Source organism: Seriola lalandi, unplaced genomic scaffold (genome assembly GCF_002814215.2).
Source record: "Seriola lalandi dorsalis isolate HSWRI2012SDOR001 ecotype SW California unplaced genomic scaffold, Sedor1 jcf7180002054305, whole genome shotgun sequence".
NCBI lineage: Eukaryota > Metazoa > Chordata > Actinopteri > Carangiformes > Carangidae > Seriola > Seriola lalandi.
Genome location: NW_019524858.1, coordinates 132,831 through 144,215, shown reverse-complemented (window position 1 = coordinate 144,215; position 11,385 = coordinate 132,831). Strand labels below are relative to the sequence as shown.

The window sequence follows — 11,385 nt, the reverse complement described above, 5'->3', positions numbered from 1 at the left end:
GGGGGCGGGGGTGTCGGGTGCACCGAATGAAGCACTCCCTGTCAGGGCTGCACATGTTGTTGACGCCTGAGCAGAAGACTGAGACATCAGAGGACAAATGGCTTTAAATCAAACACTCCTGTGGATCTGGGAGCGCTTGGTTAATATCTCATCACACAATATCTCAGCTGGTCACTCATTGACTCCAGGTTCAGAGACAGAGGGAGGCAGTCAGACTCTACTGTCTCCACTGTCTCTACTGTCTCCACTGTCTCTACTGTGTCTACTGTCTCTACTGTCTCCACTGTCTCCACTGTCTCTACTGTCTCTACTGTCTCTACTGTCTCCACTGTCTCTACTGTCTCCACTGTCTCCACTGTCTCCACTGTCTCTACTGTCTCCACTGTCTCCACTGTCTCAGTGACTGACTCAGTAAGACAAACTCATTAACTCAGGACCACCTTGGGACCAACACCTGGACCAAAACCTGGACCAGCAGCTGGACCAGCAGCTGGACCAGCTTGGGGAGCCCAGCTCAGTCTGCAGCTGCAGCAATGGTTGATGGGAAGCGGCAGAGCGGCAGGGCTTCTCCTCCGGACGGTGGCTGGGGCTGGGTGATCGTCGGCTGCTGCTTCATGGTGACGGTCTGCACACGAGCAGTGACCAGGTAACACACACACACACACACACACACACACACGCACACACACACACACACATACACACACACACACACAAAAATCACTGTTGGCATGCTAATGTTAGCATGAGATTAAAAACCTGCAGGACGATATTTCTCTGTAATGACTGTTGTGTTAACTTCAACTACACGACAACAACAACAACAACAACAACAACAACAACAACAACAACAACAACAACAACAGCTCCACCTCACTGTCCATTAATAAACTGCAGCTTGTTTTACTGACGTGAAGACAAGCGCGAACGTCTGTTTCTGTCAACACCACACACACACACACACACACACGCACACGCACACACGCACACACACACACACACACACACACGCACACGCACACACACACACGCACACACACGCACACGCACACTTTCAGCTGACAGTCAACAACATGCTCTCCTCAGTTGAAGAACTTCTCATCCAGTATATAATAAAACATTATAATATATTGTTATATTTCATTTAAAGGTGATCAATAATGAAGGTGATCAGGGTGATCAGTTTATGATTGATGGTTTATTATTCCCTGACAAAGACTCAGTTCTTCCAGACATTAATGGATGATCATTAAAAGCTCTAATTTCTTCTGATCAGCTGTTAGACGATCCCACTCTGATGTCTGTGAATATGAAGCTGCAGCTAGCTTAGCTTAGCATAAAGACTGGGAGCAGAGGGAAACCGTTAGCCTGTTAGTGTCTCTCTGTGTGAAGGGACAGTCCACTCAAACTGGACGTGTCCTCCAGGAGACACAGTGAACTGTCTGACCTCCGTCACTGTGTTGATCCAGCAGCTGTCACAGAGTGGAGCTCTGAAGGTCCCACTGTGAGACTGTGACACCTGAGCAAACACCTGCCCCCTGGCCCCTCCCCCCCCCAGCTCAGAGGTGTAATGTGTTGCTGAGCGGTGCGTTCAGGAGCACACACAGAGACACAAGAGGAGACGAGCGACATGAATACACAGCTACACTTTATAATATTATTATTATTATTATTATTATCATCATCATCATATTTCAGCCCATGAGCCTGATTCTTACTGGGACATTAAACAACAACAACAAGTAGCTTCCTCATTAAATTGATTAGATTGATCCAGTCTTTATTGAGACCAGATGGAACCGGACTCTGAGCAAGACCCTCAGGTGGACTGTGGTCCCAGGTCTCCCACTCTAACCAGTTACATACCTGCAGCCGTCATATCTGGCTCTGGTTCACTGATCACTGATCAATAAGTGATCAGCTGCTCTCTGTGTCCTCAGGTGCATCTCCATCTTCTTCGTGGAGTTTCAGGCTCATTTTGGAGCCGACTACTCAGCTACAGCCTGGATCCACAGTCTGGTGGACTGCACCACCATGCTCTGTGGTCAGTACAGGACCAGGACCAGGACCAGGACTACAGGGACAGACCCAGACCAGACCAGACCAGACCAGACTAGACCAGACCAGATTAGACCCGGACCCGGACCCAGACCCAGACCCAGACCAGACCAGACCAGACCAGGTGTAGAAGTAGACTCCAGCAACAGAAGAATTGTCAATTTACTGACATCAAGTGTGTGTGTCTCTGTGTGTGTGTGTGTGTGTGTGTGTGTGTGTGTGTGTGTGTGTGTGTGTGTGTAGCTCCTGTAGGCAGTCTGGTTGGTAACAGGTGGTCCTGCAGGGTGGCGGTGATGGTGGGTGGACTCCTGTCCTCCTGTGGTCTCCTCCTCAGCTCCTTCTCCTCCAGTCTGGAGCAGCTCTACTTCAGCCTGGGTATCCTCTCAGGTCTGTGCTCACCTGTCCTCACCTGTCCTCACCTGTCCTCACCTGTCCTCACCTGTCTCAAACATCCTCATTTTTCAGAGAACATCCTACTTTTACAAAAACATCATTGTTTTCTACAAATATGAAATATCTTCCAAACTGCTCATTGTGCTCGTATTTATAAAATGTCTTTCTACAAAAATAACTTTTCAAAAATGTCCCCAATTTAAAAAGAACACCTTGTTTTCCAAACCGTCCCCATGTCCTAACCACTGGACGTCAGTGTGACGTCAGCAGGACGCTGGACTCTAACGTTGGACTGATGTTAAATAATGGTTGGACATGAGCCACCAGAAGGTTGACATGAGACTTTAGGAAGATTTTGGTTGCTTAGCAACAGAACATCAACATCAGCTGTCGTCAGTTATTCCACGTCACATTCCGTTGAAATTTGGTCGCCTGACGTCACAACCTACATTCCATCAAATACCATAGACGTCCAGCTGCATGCTGGGAAGTTTCTCACCTCCCTGAAATGTCCTCGTTATTCAAAACGTCCTCACTTTCTGAAAACGTCTCCACCATCAGAAATGTCTCTGTACTTTCCAAAAACTTCCCAGCAGTCTGATCAAACATCCTCACATTTCAAAATGTCCTCACCTGTCTCATGGTCCTCTGCCTCCAGGTCTGGGTTTCGCTCTGTGTTACACCCCCGCCATCGCCATGGTGGGCTGTTACTTCCGGCGGAGGAAGGCGTTGGCGTATGGCATCGCCATGTCGGGCAGCGGGATCGGGACCTTCATGTTGGCGCCGGCCGTGCAGCTGCTGATCGAGCTTTACTCGTGGAGGGGGGCGCTGCTTGTCCTCAGCGCCTTCGTCGCCAACCTCTGCGTCTGCGGGGCGCTGCTTCGACCAATCACAGCACAAGAGGACGAGGAGGGGGCAGAGGGGGAGGAGCGGGAGTCAGCCAGTGAGGAGAGACGAGGTGAGGTGCAGTGACGTCAGTGATTAGTGTGAGGACTGGTTCCTTTACAGGACCAGGACCCGGACCAGGACCCGGACCAGGACCCGGACTCGACAGAGTCTAAGGAATGTGTGATTTATATCAAATCATGAAAAATCATGTTAACAGAGATGATGAGGAGTAAACCTGAGCAACAACAACATCAACACAAACAACAACACACAAACACACAAATCCTCCTCCTCACCTGTCTGTCTCCGGTCTCAGGTGACGTCTCGCTGCAGGATGCTGAACTTGCAGTAAAACTCTCCAAACAATCTGAGAACCACCTTGTGTCATCAGGTGTGCCGTCATCAGGTGTGCCGTCATCAGGTGTGCCGTCATCAGGTGTGCCGTCGTCATCATCACCTTCATTTTTACCGTCGCTGCCCCTGCTGCCAGGAAACCCCGCCCCTCAGGTAAAGAGGAGGCGGTGCTTCAGTTCCTGCTTCCTGTCCAGTAAGGAGTACCGCTTCCTGCTGCTGCCAGACTTCCTGGGCCTGGCCGTGTCCTTCCTGTTCCTGGCGTGCGGCTGCAGCCTCCCCTTCGTCTACCTGGTGCCCTACGCTCTGAGCGCCGGCGTCAGCCACCAGCACGCCGCCTTCCTCATGTCCATCCTGGGAGTCATCGACATCGTGGGGAACATCACCTTCGGATGGCTGACAGACCGCAGGTAGGACGGAGTCAGAGAGGAAGTAGAGTAAAACCTGCACAGGTGTGTTACCTATCACTGGGGTCGTGTGATTGTTGGAAACAGAATCATAAAGGTGTATCCTCTGAGGAGCAGCTACACTCACCACAACAACATCATTCTACCACTCAGTGTAACTCTAGCATACATGCTAGCTTTAGCTAAGGCTAGCTGCAGCATGGTTTGGTGTTTAGCTCTGTTCAGTTGCTGCAGATTTAAAAAGCTGATTTTATATAAACTGAACATCATTTATTCTCATTTGGTAAAACACAAAGTTGGATCACTGTCAGTGGTTTTCATGTCATTTGACAGGATCTGTTGTTACTGTGTTTGTCTTAGAGCAGAGTGAACAGGGATCTTCCCCTGTGGATCATGAATGTTAGCAACAGTTTGATTCCAGCTAACGCTTTAAAGGTCTCGCGTCCTGATGATAAGAAGGTGAAAAATGAACTAGAATCAGCTCCTCGTGGTTGTATGTCTTGAATCTTGAGTTATGTTTAAAAAGTGTTTTGTGAGGTCACACTGACGTTGACCTTTGACCTTTATCCACCAAAGTGCAATCGGTTTCATCCCTGAGTCCAAGTGAACGTTTGTGCCAAATTTGAAGAAGTTCTGTCAAGGCGTTACTGAGATACTCGTCCACGAGAATGAGACGGATGGACGGACAACCTGAAAACAAAATGGCTGCTGCTCTGACTGTTGACATGGAGGAATTACAAAAAAGAAGAAAAAAAAATTAGTTGAATGTGATGATTGAGCTCATGGTCCTCTGTGGGGTGAGCCCCTCCCCCTCTGGTTTAGTCTTTGGTGGATGAATGATGGAAGAACGATGAACAGTAACAAAGATTTAATATTTGACCTGTTTTGCTTGTGGAACGTGTCTCCAGGATCGTCCCCGTCTCACAGTCCACACTCAGACCGAGTCCTCGTCCTTAATCCCTGGTTTAGACACCGCACCAAAGGAATCATGGGAACATCAGGGAGTAAATCAGTTGTAAACCGCTCTGGCTGGTCATTCATCACACAGATACCTGATGTGAACCACAGCAGAGAAAACCTGAACCTGGTCCTGACCTCACCTCTTAAAGGGCCGGTTCACCCCAAACTACAAAACCCTACATTCTGTCTTTATCCCAGTGGAGGTCAGAGGTCAGGTGTGTGGAGGTCAGTTGTCAGGCAGACACCAGTTTGAAATATTACCTCAACCAAGGAGCTCATGTCTTCACCTGTGTGTGTTTGTTCGTTTGCCTGTCTGTCTGTTTTTGTCTGTCTGTCTGTTTTTGCCTGTCTGTCTGCCTGTCTGTCTGTTTGTTCGTTCGCCTGTCTGTCTGTCTGCCTGTCTGTCTGTTTGTTCGTTTGTCTGTCTGTCTGTCTGTCTGTTTTTGTCTGTCTGTCTGCCTGCCTGTCTGTCTGCCTGTTTTTGTCTGTTTGTTCGTTTGTCTGTCTGTCTGTTTTTGTCTGTCTGTCTGTTTTTGCCTGTCTGTCTGCCTGTCTGTCAGTCTGCCTGTCTGTCTGTTTGTTCGTTTGCCTGTCTGTCTGTCTGCCTGTCTGTCTGTTTGTTCGTTTGTCTGTCTGTCTGTCTGTCTGTTTTTGTCTGTCTGTCTGCCTGCCTGTCTGTCTGCCTGTCTGCCTGTCTGTCTGTCTGTCTGTCTGTCTGTCTGTCTGTCCGTCTGTCCGTTCCACCATGTCTGTCCAGAACCAGACATGGTGGAGGGATGGGTCCTGGACCAGGTTCTGGTTTCCGGTTCTGGTTAATGATCTCTGACCTGGTCCAGGTCCAGATAGTGATCCGGAGCTGACAGACCTGTTCAGGTCGAGGTTCTTCTTCTTCTGAAGAGTAAAGACGACGGACTCTGAACGCAGCCTCCTTCCTGTCGTTAAACTTCCTATTTGTCCACCTCAGGTGTGTGAAGCCGTACCGTCTGGCGTGTTACATCGTCTCCGTGGGGATGGAGGGAATCTGCTGCCTCTTCACGCCGCTGCTTCGCTCCTTCCCGCTCCTCGTGCCCTTCGCCGTCCTCTACGGATACTTTGACGGCGCCTACGTCGCTCTGATCCCTGTGGTGACGTCGGACGTGGTGGGAGCTCCATACCTGTCCTCGGCACTGGGTGTGGTCTACTTCCTTCACGCCATCCCCTACCTCATCAGCCCTCCCATTGGAGGTGAGCGAAACACAGCGTCCATCATCACCTGATAATGTATCCTGTCGCTCTCGTTTGTTATTTATGATAAAAAAATGAATATTTTTCCCTTTTGCATCATTTTTATTATATTATTATTGAAGTCGGGATCTGATCCAATATTATTATTGATACTGACTCATTGAATAAATATTGGACTGACATCAAGATCCATGTTTGTTAAAGGCGCTGCCATAGCAACGTGCATTCCTACACCTGTTTGTATTGGAGCCATCTCAAACTACAGATCAGATTAAAAAAAAATTGGAATTTTAACACCAAAAGTCATAGCACCTCTTTCGGGATCAAGACGCACGTTTTGATGTATATATTACCGGGGTTTTCTCAAAGCTGCGGGACGAGTTACGCGCCGAAATTTGGCGGAAGAATAATAATAAGCCCAAAGTAATATTAATAGATGCCTCTGAGCTGAGCACCCGTGGCACTAATGATAATAAAAATAATAATAATCAGAAGAAGAAGAAGAAGAAAATTCAGCTACTCTCACTTTATTAGATTTCAAACCTTTTTTTCTTTAAACTTAAAAATAAACAGAGAAATAAAGTTTTAAAGTTGAAAATTGAAAGTGTAAATTCCTCTTTTGCTGTTGGTTGAATACAATGAGAAATTTTTCATAATTAAAAGAATAATTAGCAGATCGCTCATTAGTGGGAGCCTGATTTCTTTGTTCACTTAAAACAGGTGAGCTTGGTCCTGAAGAGGTTGTAACTGACTTTATTTGATCAATTGTTGAAGCTTCAGATAAACATTGGGACTTGATTTTGGAGAGTAGAGTTGATCCTTTTTCACAATAAAAGCTCATTATGAAGAGTGGATCATGTGTGTATGAACATAACAGTGACTCATCTGACTGGACCTGCCGTTGGTCTCAGTCTAGACCCTGGTGGATCAGCTGGTTAGCGTTAGCCTCAGCAGGAGATAACAGCCTCCAGCTGCTCTGATGAAATAAGTCACAGTGCGGTCAGCTCATTGGTCAATCAGTGTTAGCCACACGTTAGCAGGATGTTGAACATGAGAGCAAAGGGCAGAGCTGATTAACTACAGCCGGAGGAGGTTTCTCCTTCATGTCTGCTTTACCTCAAACAGCCTGTGGATGTGAAAGGTTTGACTCCCCAAGACAAAACAGATCCCTCTCGTAAACATCTGGCCCCTTCAGTCACATTTGTTTTTATCATTGAAGAAATATCAAAGTACAGCCGTTTGTTTCCCATTAAGATGCTGAAAAACTTCTTCATGCTTTTATTTTGAATGGATCAGATTACTGCTCTTTCACAGCAGTCCACTGAAACACTCCTGTTCATACTGAACTGTGCTGCTGGACTGCTAACGTCACCTGTTAACATCACATGCTAACATCACATGCTAACATCACCTGTTAACATCACATGCTGACATCACATGCTAACATCACCTGTTAACAGCACAAGCTAACATCACATGCTAACATCACCTGTTAACAGCACAAGCTGACATCACATGCTAACGTCTCCTGTTAACATCACATGCTGACATCACATGCTAACATCACAAGCTAACATCACATGCTAACATCACCTGTTAACAGCACAAGCTAACATCACATGCTAACATCACCTGTTAACAGCACAAGCTAACATCACATGCTAACATCACCTGTTAACAGCACAAGCTAACATCACCTGCTAACATTACCTGCACTTTAGAGAACCTAGTTGCATTTTTATGCAACTTAACACAAAGATTTTTGTACCTGATAAAAACATGACATCATCACATCACCTGATCTCTTCTCTGGTCCGCAGGTTGGTTGGTTGACGTCACAGGAAGTTATACGGCCACCTTCTTCCTCAGTGGCACTGCCCTGCTGGCAAGTGCACTCATCCTCTCCACCGTGGTCGGGATTCGTAGGTGCTGCCGCCGCCACCATGTGACCACTGTCGCCAATGAAACCAAGGACACCAAGCATGAGGCCCTCCCCCTCAGCCCGTCCAACCAATCACACTGCTTCATCGCCTTCAACAAGGAGGCAGTCAGTCAGGTCATCGCCTCGTAGCCTGAGGAAACGACCAATTAGATTCAATGACACCCAAGACGACTGGAGGCGTGGGCTGTGATTGGATGAGCCAGGCACCAATCAAATGAAAGCCAGTGGAAGGTTTTCAATGCAAGAATCAAAAAGACTGACAAAACTTTATGGTTTTATTTTGTAGCAACAGGAAATAAGCCTCTGTCACATGACTGTGACGTCTGGACAATCCCCCAATTAGACAGGACGATAAACAGAAGGATAAGTGGAAGATGCTAATGCTAGCAGACAGGCTAACTGGCAGCTGCTCGTACCTTCAGGCAGGAAAAAAACATTCAAACAAACAAACAAAAAAGTACTTACATGTTGATGTCACCGCTGCGTCCGCCTTAAACTTTAAAGTGACAGTTTGGATCCGAGGTGGTTTGAGTCGCTCACTGGTCGAGCTACAGTCACAATGAGTGGACGTCTGTACGGAGACACACTGAGGCCAAAAGTCTGAACACGAAGAAGTTGATTTAAAAACTCCAACGTTTCCACAGATTAAAACACATCTGTGATGAAACCAGATAATTCATAGTCTGTGACGTCATGAGATCAGTGACAGACTTTTAAAATGATGATTTCCTGACTGATGGTCGGACCCTGAACGCTCCGCTCTGATTTCACAAGTTTAGAGTAAGAAACAAAAAAAAGGAAAAAAGACAATCACATGATGCTTGTAGATTGAGTCAGCTTTAAGACAGTTATTGATCTATCAGACAGTTATTAATATCTATAGTTGTTATTGATATGTATAGTTGTTATTGATCTCTCAGGGAGGTATTGATCTCCCAGTGAGTTTTATTAACAAGTCGATCAGAGTTAGATTTTTGCTGCTGCAGGAAGTTGAACTCATTACCAAAGTGTTTTTATGTTTCCAGTGAAGCTCAGAGGAACAAAGACGTCCTCACGTTTTTAACTCAATAGAATAAAAAAACATTAGATGGATTTTAAATAAAAGTTTAGGAGTGCTGACACTCAGTAGGTGGAGGGAAATCATCACCAGTCACAAACATTTACCCTGACTGAGCTTCCTGTTCATGTCAAAATAAGAGTCTGGTGCTGGTGTGAAAGACCTGAGTGAAAAAAGCTGCTGTTCTTCATTAGAATATTTACACAAAATTAAATGTCACTGTTTTTCTTTTGTTTGTTACCGACCTCCATCATTTCACAAACACATGATGACGATCGTTTTATTGATGATGTTATTAATTAAAGGAACATTCTGTCAGAGCCGATGTCTCCTGTTTGTGTTTATGTCCTCCACGACTTTAACTAGAACTGAATAGAGATGAAGCAGTTTAACATGAACTCGAGTTTTTACATAGTCATTAAAACAGTTTTCATTATCATAACACCACAATACACCTCTGATTTGACAGCAGAGTAAAATATTGTATTCAAATTCTTTTAAATATAAGAAATGAGTAAAACACTCTGCGGAGGCAGAAAATGTAAAGTTTCTACCTGTTAAAACTTTCCGAATAAATATATAAACAAAACTGACTTGATTTAATAATCTGCTTTTACTGATCAATTAAAAAACGTGTATCGATAAACCACATTTCATCTGATCCTTGTTTTGTGTATGTGAAGTGTTTGTGGTGTGTCAGTGTGTTTGGCCCTTCTCAGCCACCGTAGGAAGTAAACTGAAGCAGAGCAGGAGGCGGGGAATCATTTTTATTTTTTTTATAAAGTGAAAAAGTTTCATCAGCGTCTTATTTTGACCACAGCAATGAAAAGCTACTGAAATCACAAATTGCCAAGTTACTAAAGAACAAACTTCTTCTTCAAAAGACTTCTTCAGAAGTCTGAGGGTTAAAAACTTCTCTTACAGCGTAGTGTCGTCGCAGGGTGATGACATCACTTCCTGCAGGTTTTGGAGCGCAGCTGTCTCTTGATGGTGACATGGTCGCTCTCCTTCTCCTCCTCTGCTCCTCCAGACGTCTGCACACAAACAAACACTGATCAGTTTCCTCACAGGTTGTCATCACTGTCATCATCATCATAGGACACAGACGTGACGTGACCACACACACCTGCAGATCTGAGGATGTGTGTGTTCAGACATCATCACTTCCCATCATGCTTCACTGTGATTGGCTCAGACCTTCAGCATGGGGTGAACATTGAGATAAAAAATGGCCCCCGGTCTCACCATGTGCGGAGAGTCCAGCAGTGGAGTCGAGGCATCCGTCTTGTAAAGCTTCTTGCGTCCTCGTCGGGGTTTGGTTGCCACGGTAACAGTCTCCTTCTCCACTGAGTGTCCGCTGACCAGACCAAGGATGGTTTTAGCTGCGGGGGGGATTAAAACTTCATTCAAATAAACATCAACTGCACAGCTTTTCTTCCCACAATCCTCTGCTCCATCAAATCTGTTCCACTTTTATAAATCTCCATTTAATCCTCAGGTTTCACTCTAAGCTGCATGCCGACAGAGAGCCGACAGAGAGCCGACAGAGAGCCGTCAGAGAGCCGACAGAGAGCCGACAGAGAGCCGACAGAGAGCCGACAGAGAGCCGACAGAGAGCCGACAGAGAGAGAGGGGGAATCATGTCTTCATCACAATCAGTTGATGAGAAAACGTTTCCGTAAATAACAAACAGGAAATGTTTTTTCTATCACTCACATTGATACTACACCTGTCCATAAACACCTGAGTCACAGCTCCACCTGTCACTCACCTTTGCAGCCCAGGATCGAGGGTGAACTGTGGATCAGCTCTCCAATCTTCTGCAGAGTCCCGTCTCTCTTCTCCTTCACCACAGAAGAAGAAACAGATGTTTAACCTCAGCTCTCTGTTCACCTTCATCATCACCTTCAGCTGTCTTCACTGTCTCACCTGTTTGTTGCTCCGAGTGTTTCCTCTCACTTTGTTTCTCTTATTTTCACTGAATACCAGGTCCTGACACACACACGCACAGACACACACACGCACACACACGCACAGACACACGCACAGACACACACACGCACACACACACACACGCACACACACACACACACACACACACACAC

At 46.1% G+C, this 11,385-nt stretch overlaps 2 protein-coding genes across 3 annotated transcripts in view; one reads left to right on the top strand and one right to left on the bottom strand.

The window, feature by feature from the left end:
- Window positions 1–9,600, top strand: part of LOC111655117 (monocarboxylate transporter 12-B-like) — an 11,769-nt gene extending 2,169 nt beyond the window's left edge. Inside the window, exons 2-8 of one of the 2 annotated variants that reach the window (XM_023406377.2) lie at window positions 435–646; window positions 1,941–2,044; window positions 2,302–2,445; window positions 3,110–3,409; window positions 3,656–4,100; window positions 6,022–6,281; window positions 8,102–9,600. In XM_023406377.2, the coding sequence (XP_023262145.1) occupies window positions 534–646; window positions 1,941–2,044; window positions 2,302–2,445; window positions 3,110–3,409; window positions 3,656–4,100; window positions 6,022–6,281; window positions 8,102–8,352 (1,617 nt within the window). In that variant the 5' untranslated portion in view covers window positions 435–533 and the 3' untranslated portion in view covers window positions 8,353–9,600. Of the gene's footprint in view, window positions 1–24; window positions 647–1,940; window positions 2,045–2,301; window positions 2,446–3,109; window positions 3,410–3,655; window positions 4,101–6,021; window positions 6,282–8,101 lie in introns of those variants that run through there. The other variant, XM_087174036.1, reaches the window with a different exon arrangement.
- Window positions 9,601–10,033: 433 nt separating this feature from the next.
- kif20bb (kinesin family member 20Bb) overlaps window positions 10,034–11,385 on the bottom strand; it is a 12,803-nt gene continuing 11,451 nt past the window's right edge. The window contains 4 exon segments of the mRNA XM_087174030.1: window positions 10,034–10,314; window positions 10,526–10,662; window positions 11,052–11,124; window positions 11,210–11,371. Of these exon segments, the coding sequence (XP_087030156.1) occupies window positions 10,231–10,314; window positions 10,526–10,662; window positions 11,052–11,124; window positions 11,210–11,371 (456 nt within the window). The 3' untranslated portion in view covers window positions 10,034–10,230.